The sequence below is a fragment of the Oncorhynchus mykiss genome, chromosome 10 (assembly GCF_013265735.2).
Source record: "Oncorhynchus mykiss isolate Arlee chromosome 10, USDA_OmykA_1.1, whole genome shotgun sequence".
NCBI classification, from domain to species: domain Eukaryota; kingdom Metazoa; phylum Chordata; class Actinopteri; order Salmoniformes; family Salmonidae; genus Oncorhynchus; species Oncorhynchus mykiss.
In genome coordinates this window covers 23,257,513-23,269,075 of record NC_048574.1, presented here as the reverse complement: position 1 = coordinate 23,269,075, position 11,563 = coordinate 23,257,513, and the positions used below count along the sequence as shown (strand labels likewise).

General features: G+C 41.5%; 1 protein-coding gene across 2 annotated transcripts in view; it reads right to left on the bottom strand.

Annotated features, from left to right (window-relative positions):
- Positions 1-807: 807 nt before the first annotated feature.
- LOC110533522 (endothelial cell-selective adhesion molecule) overlaps positions 808-11,563 on the bottom strand; it is a 53,692-nt gene continuing 42,936 nt past the window's right edge. The window contains exons 3-8 of one of the 2 annotated variants that reach the window (XR_002474973.2): positions 11,232-11,433; positions 8,431-8,586; positions 4,889-5,011; positions 2,869-2,998; positions 1,991-2,657; positions 808-863 (exon numbers count right to left, since the gene is read on the bottom strand). Coding sequence is in view for 1 of the 2 variants with exons in the window: in XM_021617814.2 (XP_021473489.2) it covers positions 2,165-2,657; positions 2,869-2,998; positions 4,889-5,011; positions 8,431-8,586; positions 11,232-11,433 (1,104 nt within the window). In the remaining variant the exon portion in view is untranslated. Of the gene's footprint in view, positions 864-910; positions 2,658-2,868; positions 2,999-4,888; positions 5,012-8,430; positions 8,587-11,231; positions 11,434-11,563 lie in introns of those variants that run through there. The other variant, XM_021617814.2, reaches the window with a different exon arrangement.

Sequence of the window (11,563 nt, the reverse complement as noted above, 5' to 3'; positions counted from 1 at the left end):
GTTGAGGGTAGGGTTAGAAGCAAAAATGACATGCTTCATTGAAACTGCATTAATTTCAATCCAGCCATTAACATGAATCAGTCCACCAATTTAAAGTGACACAAACCTCCAACTTTTCATATTGGGGTAAGTTGATCCAATGGAAAGTTTAAGTGTCTCCTTCCGAGGCGCAAAGCAAGGCATTATCACTGGGATATGAGGTGACAGTACAAAGTTTGTTAGGTGTTAAGTCAGTGATAAAATATTAAAATAAAACAACGCTATTGTGATTGTGTTGAATTTAGTTTGGGTAATAAAGATAGACATGGTTTTAAAAAGGTTGTGGTAATATTTCATTAAGTACACAAATTTGTATGCGGATTAATGTACCCTGTCCCGCAGCTTAATTTGTCCCAGGGATACACAACATCCGGAAATATACAGTATCAGTCAAAAGTTTGGACACCTACTCATTCAATGGTTTTTCTTTATTTTTACTATTTTCTACATTGTAGAATAATAGTGAAGATATCAACACTATGAAATAACATATGGAATCCTTTAACCAAAAAAAAAGTGTTAAACATCTTGTATTTTCGATTCTTCAAAGTAGCCACCCTTTCCTTGACCACTTTGCACGCACTTGCCATTTTCTCAACCAGCTTCATGAGGAATGGTTTTCCAACAGTCTTGAAGGAGTTCCCACATATGCTGAGCACTTGTTGGCTGCATTTCCTTCACTCTGTGGTCTAACTCATCTAAACCATCTCAATTAGGTGGAGGTCGGGTGATTGTGGAAGCCAGGTCATCTGATGCAGCACTCATTCACTCTCCTTGGTCAAATAGTCCTTACACCGCCTGGAGGTGTGTTTTGGGTCATTGTCCTGTTGAAAAACAAATGATAGTGGGACTAAGCGCAAACCAGATGGGATGGTGTACCGCTGCAGAATGCTGTGGTAGCCATGCTGGTTAAGTGTGCCTTGAATTCTAAATAAAATCACAGACGGTGTCGCCAGCAAAGCACCCCCACACCATCACACCTCCTCCTCCATTTCAAACAAGTGCCTCATCTTACTCATTTGATATGATGACATTTGGGTCTATATCCATCAATTAACTTGTCGGCTTGGGATGTTGACAAGTAGAAACTGCTTTTGTATCCAGTCAGTCACAAGTGTTAATGAACAGCCTCAAATACAATTGAAAGCATATTTACAATTTCCTTGCAGAGAGCGACCCAAAATCATTACAGCTCGATGGTGTAACCATAATCTTAGTCTTAATTGTCTCAATCTTAATTGACAAAATGTGTCAAATTGTATTTTACATAATATGAAAAGCTATTCCTATGTGGTAAAAGACATACGTTTTAAGAGCTGTGTCTAAAGAGAATTGTCATGAAGTTTGAAACAAGATACATGAAAATGCAAAAAGTGTACTTTGCATTTAGAAAATCTATTAGCAAATGTTCAACCTAGTATGCTCAGTCAGTTTCTTCTCTTAACTGCATGATGCTACGCAGGTATTCAGCAGTAGTCCACCATATTTGTTTACACTCATTTGAGAAGTTAGAATAAAATGAATAATATGCTGTTCTTCAATCTATTTTAACTAACTTGGTCCTTCATAATCTAAATTGTCATATCCATCTGCAGGAATGCACAAAGAAGTAAAATCAGGGGATCTAGCACCAGTGTGCCATGACATCTTGTCAAGTCCCCGTTTTGAAAGTGACATCATACAATGGCCTTGATAGGACGTGATAGAGTGAATACAATCTTGTCAGAGAAAGACTGATGACTTAAATAGTTGCATTGGAAAACTTTGTAAAAAAAATACACTGATTGAATGTGCAATAGAAAAAATACGAAATACTTCCCAAATGTATGAAATCCAGATCTGTACATATTTTGTATACATATGGAGAATAAAAAACATTTTAATACAATGTACTTCTGTATACTTCATTAAATAAATTAGCCCTGTGTAGCAACATCTCTTAAGGTCTTACCAATGATCTCACTGCATTTTGAGCAGGTCAAACGCTCCATCTTCGATGGCCAATTCAAGCTTTAATCCTCGAGTTAGCTATATCTTTGTGGCATTTTAATCTTTTCCTTTTGAAAATCTATGTGAGTAAGTACAGTTGAAGGGTAAAGGGACACTGCACCACGACAGACTGGCACTACACCAGCGAGCCGGCCTGGTTCTGAGCTGGCACCATGATGGGAACCCCTCCCATGCGGGAAATGTTGGACGCGGTCACGACAGTGGGCAGAGGTGGCGGGCGCGGGGCTGGACGTGCTGTCTGGGGCTGGGTATAGCTCTGTGGGTGCTGGGTTCTGGGACTAACGTTGGCACTGGGTGCTGCAGAATTAGACAGTTGTCCGTGGGTCAGGGTTGTATCAGTGTTGTAGCCCGGCAGGGCGTGGCCATGGGTGGGTGTGGAGGCTCCATCGCGCGGCCCGAGGAGGTAGCCAGAGACGCTGCCTGTGGCAATGATGATGGAGGTGGTGTCAGAGGGAGGGCGGTGGGGATATAGCTGGGAAGAGGGCTCCCTCTGGTGGGGCCTGTTGGCGGTAGTGATGGAGGAGAGTGTGCCATTTTTGGAGACCACGTCCGAGCCAGAGCCGCCGCTCTTGGCCCACGAGACGCGCTTGGGCGCCTGAGCGTCCTCCCTGGGGATGGAGAGGAGGAAGAGAAGGGGTGAGAGACTGGCTGACATCCATTTGGCATACGCACACCTTCATGTCACAGGTATATAACAGTACACATACGGTATGTTCTTTGTATAGTATACTAATATGTGCACATTGATCACCACACACACACACACACACACACACACACACACACACACACACACACACAAGTGAAAGTGAATCTAACTTGATGTCATTGGCCAGGTCCTCCTCAGAGTCTCTCCTTCTCCTCAGGAGACCAACGAGGAAGAGGATGAGGAAGATTACGCCCAGCACCGAGCCCACCGTGGCCCCAGCAATCCTCCCTGCGTTGGTCGCTGGGGAAACACACAACATTAAAAACACACTTGCACTACAGATCTGTGGTATAGTACTTCACTCTCCAGGGGAAATGAAATAAATACAGATGCTGTAGTAATTTAGCCTTTGTGGTCCAAAAGATAATAAAGCTACGGCAGCATCATGTTATTTGTACATTAGTTTTGTTCTTACATTCACTCAATACCCAGCTCTCTTAACCCAACAGTACATGTACAGCAGCCTGTGACTGTTCAGTCTTTTTCAATGACTAGGCAGAGATCTGTCTTTGTGGCAATGTAAAGATAAGAACGTACAGACAGAAAAGACAATTAATCCTCTAAATGAAATGTCAATTTAATTAACAGAGTAGCACCAACCAATGTCCTTTCCTTTCCCACCAAATTGAGGTTTCCTTTAAAAGAAGCTTAATTGCATTTTTTGTCCTATTTTACTGTAGTCTCCCAGCAAACTAAGGAAAGAAATGTTAGGTGGTAATAGATAACCGAAAGATATAGCTACCAAGTGTAGGAATTGACACAGACACACCGTGTGTGTGTGTGGATATAGTACCAGTCAAAAGTTGACACACGTACTCATTCAGGGGTTTATATGTACTATTTTCTACATTGTAGAATAATACTGAAGACATCAAAACTATGTAATAACACATATGGAATCATGTAGTAACCAAAAAGTCTTAAATCAAAATGTATTTCATATTTTAGATTCTGCCAAGTACACCACCCTGCCTTGACAGCTTTGCACACACTTGTCATTCTCTCAATCAGCTTCATGAGGTAGTCACCCGGAAAGCATTTCAATTAACAGGTGTGCCTTGTTAAAAGTTAATTTGTGGAATTTCTTTACTTCTTAATGCGTTTGAGCCAATCAGTTGTGACAAGGTAGGGGTGGTATACAGAAGATAGCCCTATTTGGTAAAATAGCCCTATTTGGTAAAATAGCCCAATTTGGTAAAATAGCAAGTCCATATTATGGCAAGAACAGCTCAAATAAGCAAAGAGAAAAGACAGACCATCATTACTTTAAGACATGAAGGTCAGTCAATCCGTAAAATTTCAACATCTTTAAAAGTTTCAAGTGCAGTGTCAAAAAAACATCAAGCACTATGGTGAAACTGGCTCTCAGGACCACTACAGGAAAGGAAGACCCAGAATTCCTTCTGCTGCAGAGGATAAGTTCATTAGAGAGCTGCCAGCCTCAGAAATTGCAGCCCAAATAAATGCTTCACAGAGTTCAAGTAACAGACACATCATCAACTGTTCAAAAGAGACTGCGTGAATCAGACCTTCATGGTCGAATTATTGCAAAGAAGCCACTACTAAAAGGACACCAATAAGAAGAAGAGACTTGCTTTGGCCACAAAACACAAGCAATGGACATTAGACCAGTGAAAATCTGTCCTTTGGTCAGATGAGTCCAAATTTGAGATTTTCTTTCCAACCGCCATGTCTTTGTGAGACGCAGAGTAGGTGACCGGATCTCCGCATGTGTGGTTCCCACTGTGAAGCATGGAGGTGGTGGTGTGATGATGCTTTGCTGGTGACACTGATTTATTTAGAATTCAAGGCACACTTACCCAGCATGGCTACCACAGTGTTCTGCAGCGATTCGCCATCCCATCTGGTTTGCACTTAGTGTGACTATCATTTCTTTTTTTAAGTGCACATTAAATGAAGGAAAACTCCATTTAAGTGAGGGCAGTGAATCAGTCCCAATTAAAATGCATTCTTAATGACTTGCTCTGGATATCGGCATGCTCTGGTTTTCAAAGCGGTTTCACGTACCAGGTGCCAACTGTTTTAGGAAGCACATTTCTCTACATTCTGACTGGCCCACATAGTGTATAGTGAGTCGTGTGTCCAGTGTTGCACTATAAAAGTACGTACAGGTGATGACCTCCAGGTTGATGTAGCATCTCTTTGTGCCGGCCGTGTTGCTGGCCAAACACACGTACTTCCCCGACATGTTGCTGCTCAGGTTGCTCAGCTTCAGGGTGCCTGTCTTCTCATCTGTAACACACACATAACCCCATCAGTGGTGGTCGTGCCATTCAGGGAGGATGATTATTTGTATAAGCATGGCCTTATTTCTATTACAGCATATTGGATGACTGTCATTCATATTCCATTCACCCAGCTCAACGTAACATCGATAGGTTTAGGCTTCTACATGACACTCATTTTCCCTATACCTATCATGGGGTTGCTACAACCTAGCCTATGAATTAAAAAGTTTACAACATAGGTAGGTGCACAGGTCGAGGTACATTTGAGCAATCAAGGTGACAGACCATTGACTCATTCAACACCACTTTGCACTTTTCCCTGCTTCTAGCTGATCTAGGGTGTGCAAACTAGATTTTCTATTGGACAACTTCAGGTATGTTAATCCCCGTTTCGGTAGGTAAAAAAAAAAAAAACATTTTTCAACAGAATCGGCAGAATGAATACACCCCTGATCACATGTAAACACAGTTCACTTTCATAGCAGTCACATAACAGCATAATTCCCTTTGGTCGTTTTATTCCTTCTCTTACCTTTTCAATTCGCTTGTGGACTTCAGTGCACAACACATCAGCTTTCTGTGACCAGCCGGGAAAAAAACATTTCCAAGCCAAATCTTCATATTATAACCACTATAAACAGCCTATGTCGTTGTCACCATATTAACGTCAGTCAACATAGCTACTAAAACTAATGCTCTAGTAAACCACATACAATCATGCAGTACAGTGTACAGTCAGCAGTAAGCAGTTACACAGGTGGGTCTCGTGGCAATAAATTTATAAAACCAAACGCTTACGTTTACTTGGAAGAGTTCCAGTGTTGGCTAGCCATAGCCAGCTAGCTAACATAGCATCCCTCACTGTGGGAGCCGGGACTTTGAGTACGCGAAATTAGCTCGCTGAATTCGCTAGCTAAGTGAAAGTGTAAAAACAAATCTCTCGCTTCTCTTTCATTTTTGAATAAATTCAATTTGTTCAAAACTGTTAAATTGTCTTCTCTGAGTCAACTACTCACATTTTATGCACTGCAATGCAAGCTAGCTGTAGCTTATGCTTTCAGCACTACATTAATTCTCTGATCTTTAAAATTGGGTGGACAACATGTCAGTTCATGCTGCAAGAGCTCTGATAGGTTGAAGGATATCCTCCGGAAGTTGTCATAATTCATGTGTAAGTCTATGGAAGGGGGTGAGAACCATGAGCCTCCTAGGTTTTGTATTGAATTCAATGTACCCATAGGACAGAAAGGAGCTGTCCTCTGGCTACACCATGGTGCTACCCTACAGAGTCATGTTGAAGCTACTATAGACCTTCATTGCAAAACAGTGTGTTTTAATAAATTATTTGGTGACATGAATATTTGTAGTATAGTGTTAACTTAATGTTTCACTATTTTTATGAAATTCACTGAGGATGGTCCTCCCCTTACTCCTCTGAGGAGCCTCCACTGACACCCATACAGTGTCCATATTAGGACAGCATCGTCAGTCCTGCCACTTATGCGGCTGTCCTTATATGGAAACTGTGCATTGATTATGCACAATCCTTTTGATTGCCTGTTCCATTTCACATTAAGTGTCCTTAAATCCACATAGATACAGTTGAAGTATTCCTGACAATTCCTGACATTTAATCCTAGTAAAAATTCCCTGTCTTTTATCAGTTGGGATCACCAGTTTATTTTAAGAATGTGAAATGTCAGAATGTCAGAATAGTAGAGAGAAGGATTTATTTCAGATTTTATTGCTTTCATCACATTCCCAGTGGGTCAGAGGTTTACATACACTCAATTAGTATTTGGTAGCATTGCCTTTAAATTGTTTAACTAGGGTCAAACATTTTGGGTAGCCTTCCACAACCTTCCCACAATAAGTTGGGTGGATTTTGGTCCATTCCTCCTGACAGAGCTGGTGTTGGTCCATTCCTCCTGACAGAGCTGGTGTAACTGAGTCAGGTTTGTAGGCCTCCTTGCACACGCTTTTTCAGTTCTGCCCACAAATTGTCTACAGTACTGAGGTCAGGGCTTTGTGATGGCCACTCCAATACCTTGACTTTGTTGTTCCGAAGCCATTTTTTCACAACTTTGGAAGTATGCTTGGGGTCATTGTCCATTTGGAAGACCCATTTGCGACCAAGCTTTAACTTTCTGACTGATGTCTTGATGTTGCTTCAATATATCCACATAATTTTCCTCCTCATGATGCCATCTATTTTGTGAAGTGCACAATCCCTCCTGCAGCAAAGCACCCCCACAACAGGATGCTGCCACCCCCGTGCTTCATGGTTGGGATGGTGTTCTTCGGCTTGCAAGCCTCCCCCTTTTTCCTCCAAACATAACGATTGTCATTATGGCCAAACAGTTTTATTTTTGTTTCATCAGAGCAGAGGACATTTCCCCCCAAAATACAATCTTTGTCCCCATGTGAAGTTGCAAACCGTAGTCTGGCTTTTTATGGAGGTTTTGGAGCAGTGGCTTCTTTCTTGCTGAGCGTCCTTTCAGGTTATGTCGATATAGGACTTGTTTTACTGTGGATATAGATACTTTTGTAGCCAAAGGTCAAGGTCCTTTGCTGTTGTTCTGAGATTGATTTACACTTTTCTCACCAAAGTACATTCATCTCTAGGAGACGGAACGCGTCTCCTTCCTAAGCGGTATGACGGCTGCGTGGTCCCATGGTGTTTATACTTGGGTACTATTGTTTCAGGCGTTTGGAAATTGCTCCCAAGGATGAACCAGACTTGGAGGTCTAAAACAAATTCTGAGGGCTGATTTCTTTAGATTTTCTCATGAAGTCAAGCAAAGAGGCACTGAGTTTTAAGGTAGGCCCTGCAATACATCTCCAATTGACTCAAATTATGTCAATTAGCCTATCAGAAGCTTCTAAAGCGAATACATAATTTTCTGGAATTTTCCAAGCTGTTTAAAGGCACAGTCAACTTAGTGTATGTAAACTTCTGACCCACTGGAATTGTGATAGAGTGAGGTATAATGAAATAATCTGTCTGTAAAAAATTGTTGGAAAAATGTCCTAAGCAACTTGCCAAAACTATAGTTTGTTAACAAGAAATTTGTGGAGTGGTTGAAAAACAAGTTTTAATGACTCCAACCTAAGTGTATATAAACTTCCGACTTCAACTGTGTATGGCAGCCACACACACGTTTGTATAGTGTATTACAAAGTACAGATTGATACAACACACTCATAACCATTATACCCAGTTGGTTGTGTACAATACATAGTACCTGTAACTTTAGACTCAAAGTCTTATCAAACTGCAGAAAGAGAGCAACCTCTCCCTGAAATACAGTACATTTATAATAAATACACTATTTCTGGGGAAACAAAAGGTTTTGCTTATGATGTTGGTTAATAAAGTTAGAACTCCATGTTTCAGATGTCAGACTGCAGTTAGTTACTCACTGAGCATGGGAGAGAAGAAGACTTCAGATGTGGGGCTGGTCTTCTGCCACTTGTACATGGGGATGGGCTTGCCTGACTTGGACTTGCAGCTCAGCGTGACGTTGCCTTTCAGAACTGGCTTCCCCGACAGAGCGCACTCTGGTACAGCAGGAGGGACTGAGATATAGGAGAGAGGTTGAACATTTGTGATGAGATGCTAAGTTACAGTATTTGAATAATGATAGATAAAAGAATGCTAAGGATTTAGGGTAGTGGCAAACAGTGAAACTATTGTGTGAAGATACATACAGGAACGTATGTACAGGTATGCGGGTGCGCATGTACTGTATGCGGGTATATGTGCAAGTAGAGCACATGTGTGTGTCTTATCAGCATTTGATCATATACAGTGCTTTCAGAAAGTATTCATACCCCTCGACTTATTCCACATTTTGTTAGATTATAGCCAGAATTCAAAATTGATGCAATTTAGCAAATGTATTGAAAATTAAAGAGAGAAATCTCATTTTAGATAAGTATTCACACCCGAGTAAATACTTTGTAGAAGCACCTTTGGCGCCGATTACAACTTTGAATCATCTTGGCTATGTCTGTATCAGCTTTGCACATCTGTATTTTGCAATTTTCTCCCATTATTCCTTAGCAGAGCTTGAGAAAATCTGTAAATTATTTTTATTTTATTTATTTATTGCACCTTTATTTAACCAGGTAGGCTAGTTGAGAACAAGTTCTCATTTGCAACTGCGACCTGGCCAAGATAAAGCGTAGCAATTCGACACATACAACAGAGTGCAAATGAGGTAAATTAAGGATTAGATGGGGTGTGGCGGTGAACAGCAATCTTCCAGTGTTCCACAGATTTTCAATGGGATTCAAGACTGGGCATTGTCTGGGTCACTCAAGTACTTTCAAATTCGTGTTCTGAAGCCATTCCAGCATTGCTTTGGCTCCATGCTTGGGGTCATTGTCCTGTTGGAATGTAAATATTCACCCCAGTCTAAGGTAGTTTGCACTCTGAAGCAGGTTTTCATCAAGGATTTGCCTATATTTGTCTCCATTCATTGTTCCCTCTATCCAGTCTCCCAATTCCTGCCTCTGATGAAAAGCCTTTCCATGCTTCACGGAAGGGATTGTGTTTGACAGGTGATGAGCTGTGCCTTTTGAGCTGTGCCTTTTGCCCTTTGCATTCAGGCCAAATATTTACATTTTTGTCTCTTCAGACAAACTTTTGCCTTACGCTCAGTGTCTTTTACTTGTCTTTTTTGCAAACTCCAGGCGTGCTGCGATATGCCATTTTCTCAGGAGTGGCTTCAGTCTGGCCCCTCTCCCATAAAGCCCAGATTGGTGAAGTGCTGCAGATAACACCCCTACCCCCCCCTCATTAGAGTTACCAGTCTCAGAAATCGGCAATTAACTGCACCTCAGATTGCACCACAGTTCAGAGACTGCGTAAAATCAGGCCTTCATAGATGAATTGCTGCAAAGAAACCACTACTAAAAGGACACGTACTTATGCCAAGAAACACAAGCAATGAACATTAGACCGGTGGAAATCTGTCCTTTGGTCTGATGAGTCCACATTTCTGGTTCCAACCGCCGTGTCTTTGTGAGACGCAGAGTAGGTGAATGGATGATCTCCACGTGTGGTTCCCATCGTGATGCATGGAGGAGGTGTGATGGTGCTTTGCTGGTGACACAGTCTGTGATTTTATTTAGAATTCAAGGCACACTTAACCAGCATGTCTACCACAGCATTCTGCAGCGATACAGCATCCTATCTGGTTTGCGCTTAACTATCATTTGTTTTTCAACAGGACAATGACCTGAAACACCCCTCCAGGCTGTGTAAGGACTATTTGACCAAGTAGATTGATGCACTGCATCAGATGACCTGGCCTCCACAATCACCCGACCTCATCCCAAACCATCTCAATTAGGTTGAGTTGGACCTCGGAATAAAGGAAAAGCAGCCGACAAGTGCTCAGCATTTGTGGAAACTCCTTCAAAACTGTTGGAAAGCATTCCAGGTGAAGCAGGTTAAGATCATGCCAAAAGTGTAAAGCGGTCATCAAGGCTACTTTGAAGAAACTCAAATATAAAATATTTTGATTTGTGTAACACTTTTTTGCTTACTACATGATTCCATGTGTGTTATTTCATAGTTTGATGTCTTCACACTATTCTACAATGTAAAAAATAATTAAAAAACATTGAATTAGTTGGTGTCCAAACTTTGACAGAATTGTGATGAGGCAAACAGTACCAATCTTGGAGATCTGTGGACAGTTCCTTGGACTTCATGGTATAGTTTCTGCTCTGACATACACTGTCAACTGTGGGACCTTATATGCTGTAGAAAGGTATGTATTTTCTAAATCATGTCCAAACAATTGAATTGGCCACAGATGTACTCCAATCAAGTTCTAGTGATGTCAAGGATGATCAAAGGAAATAGGATGCAGCCGAGCTCAATATGGAGTGTCATAGCAAAGGTATGTGAATACTTATGGAAATTCAATTGCTGTATTTCACTTTCAATAAATTAGCAAACTTTCCTAAAAATATGTTTTCACTTTGCCATGATGGGGTATTGTGTGTAGATGGGTGAGCGAAAGCAGTCAGTCAATTTCATTCATTTTCAATTCAGGCTGTAACATTTTGAATAAGTCAAGGGGTATGAATACTTTGATGGCACTGATTACGTACATGCATGCCTCATTCTACATGTACAGCTCATAAGAATACACAGAAGGCGTACTGCATGACTACAAGAACTACATAAGGGGTCTCCTGGTCCTTACCAATGACGTTGAGGATAAGTTCCCCGGTCAAGCCCTGGGCCCCGGGGATGATGACCTGGCAGAAGTAGCGTCCCGAGTCTGACTCCTTCGTGTTGTTGATGTACAGAGACAGGTTGGCAGAGGGCATGGTGGCTGTGAAGCCCACTCGCTCCTCAAACTGCGGGCTGCCTAAACTAATTGAGTCTAGGGTGTAGGAGATTATCTGTGTGGGTTGGATGGAGGGGACAAGAGCCATGAAGATTGTTGAAAAGGTCCCTAGAATATCCTTTTGCTTTTCTTTATTTTACACCATGTAGTATACCATTAAGAAGAGGTTCTCTTAGCTAATGTTA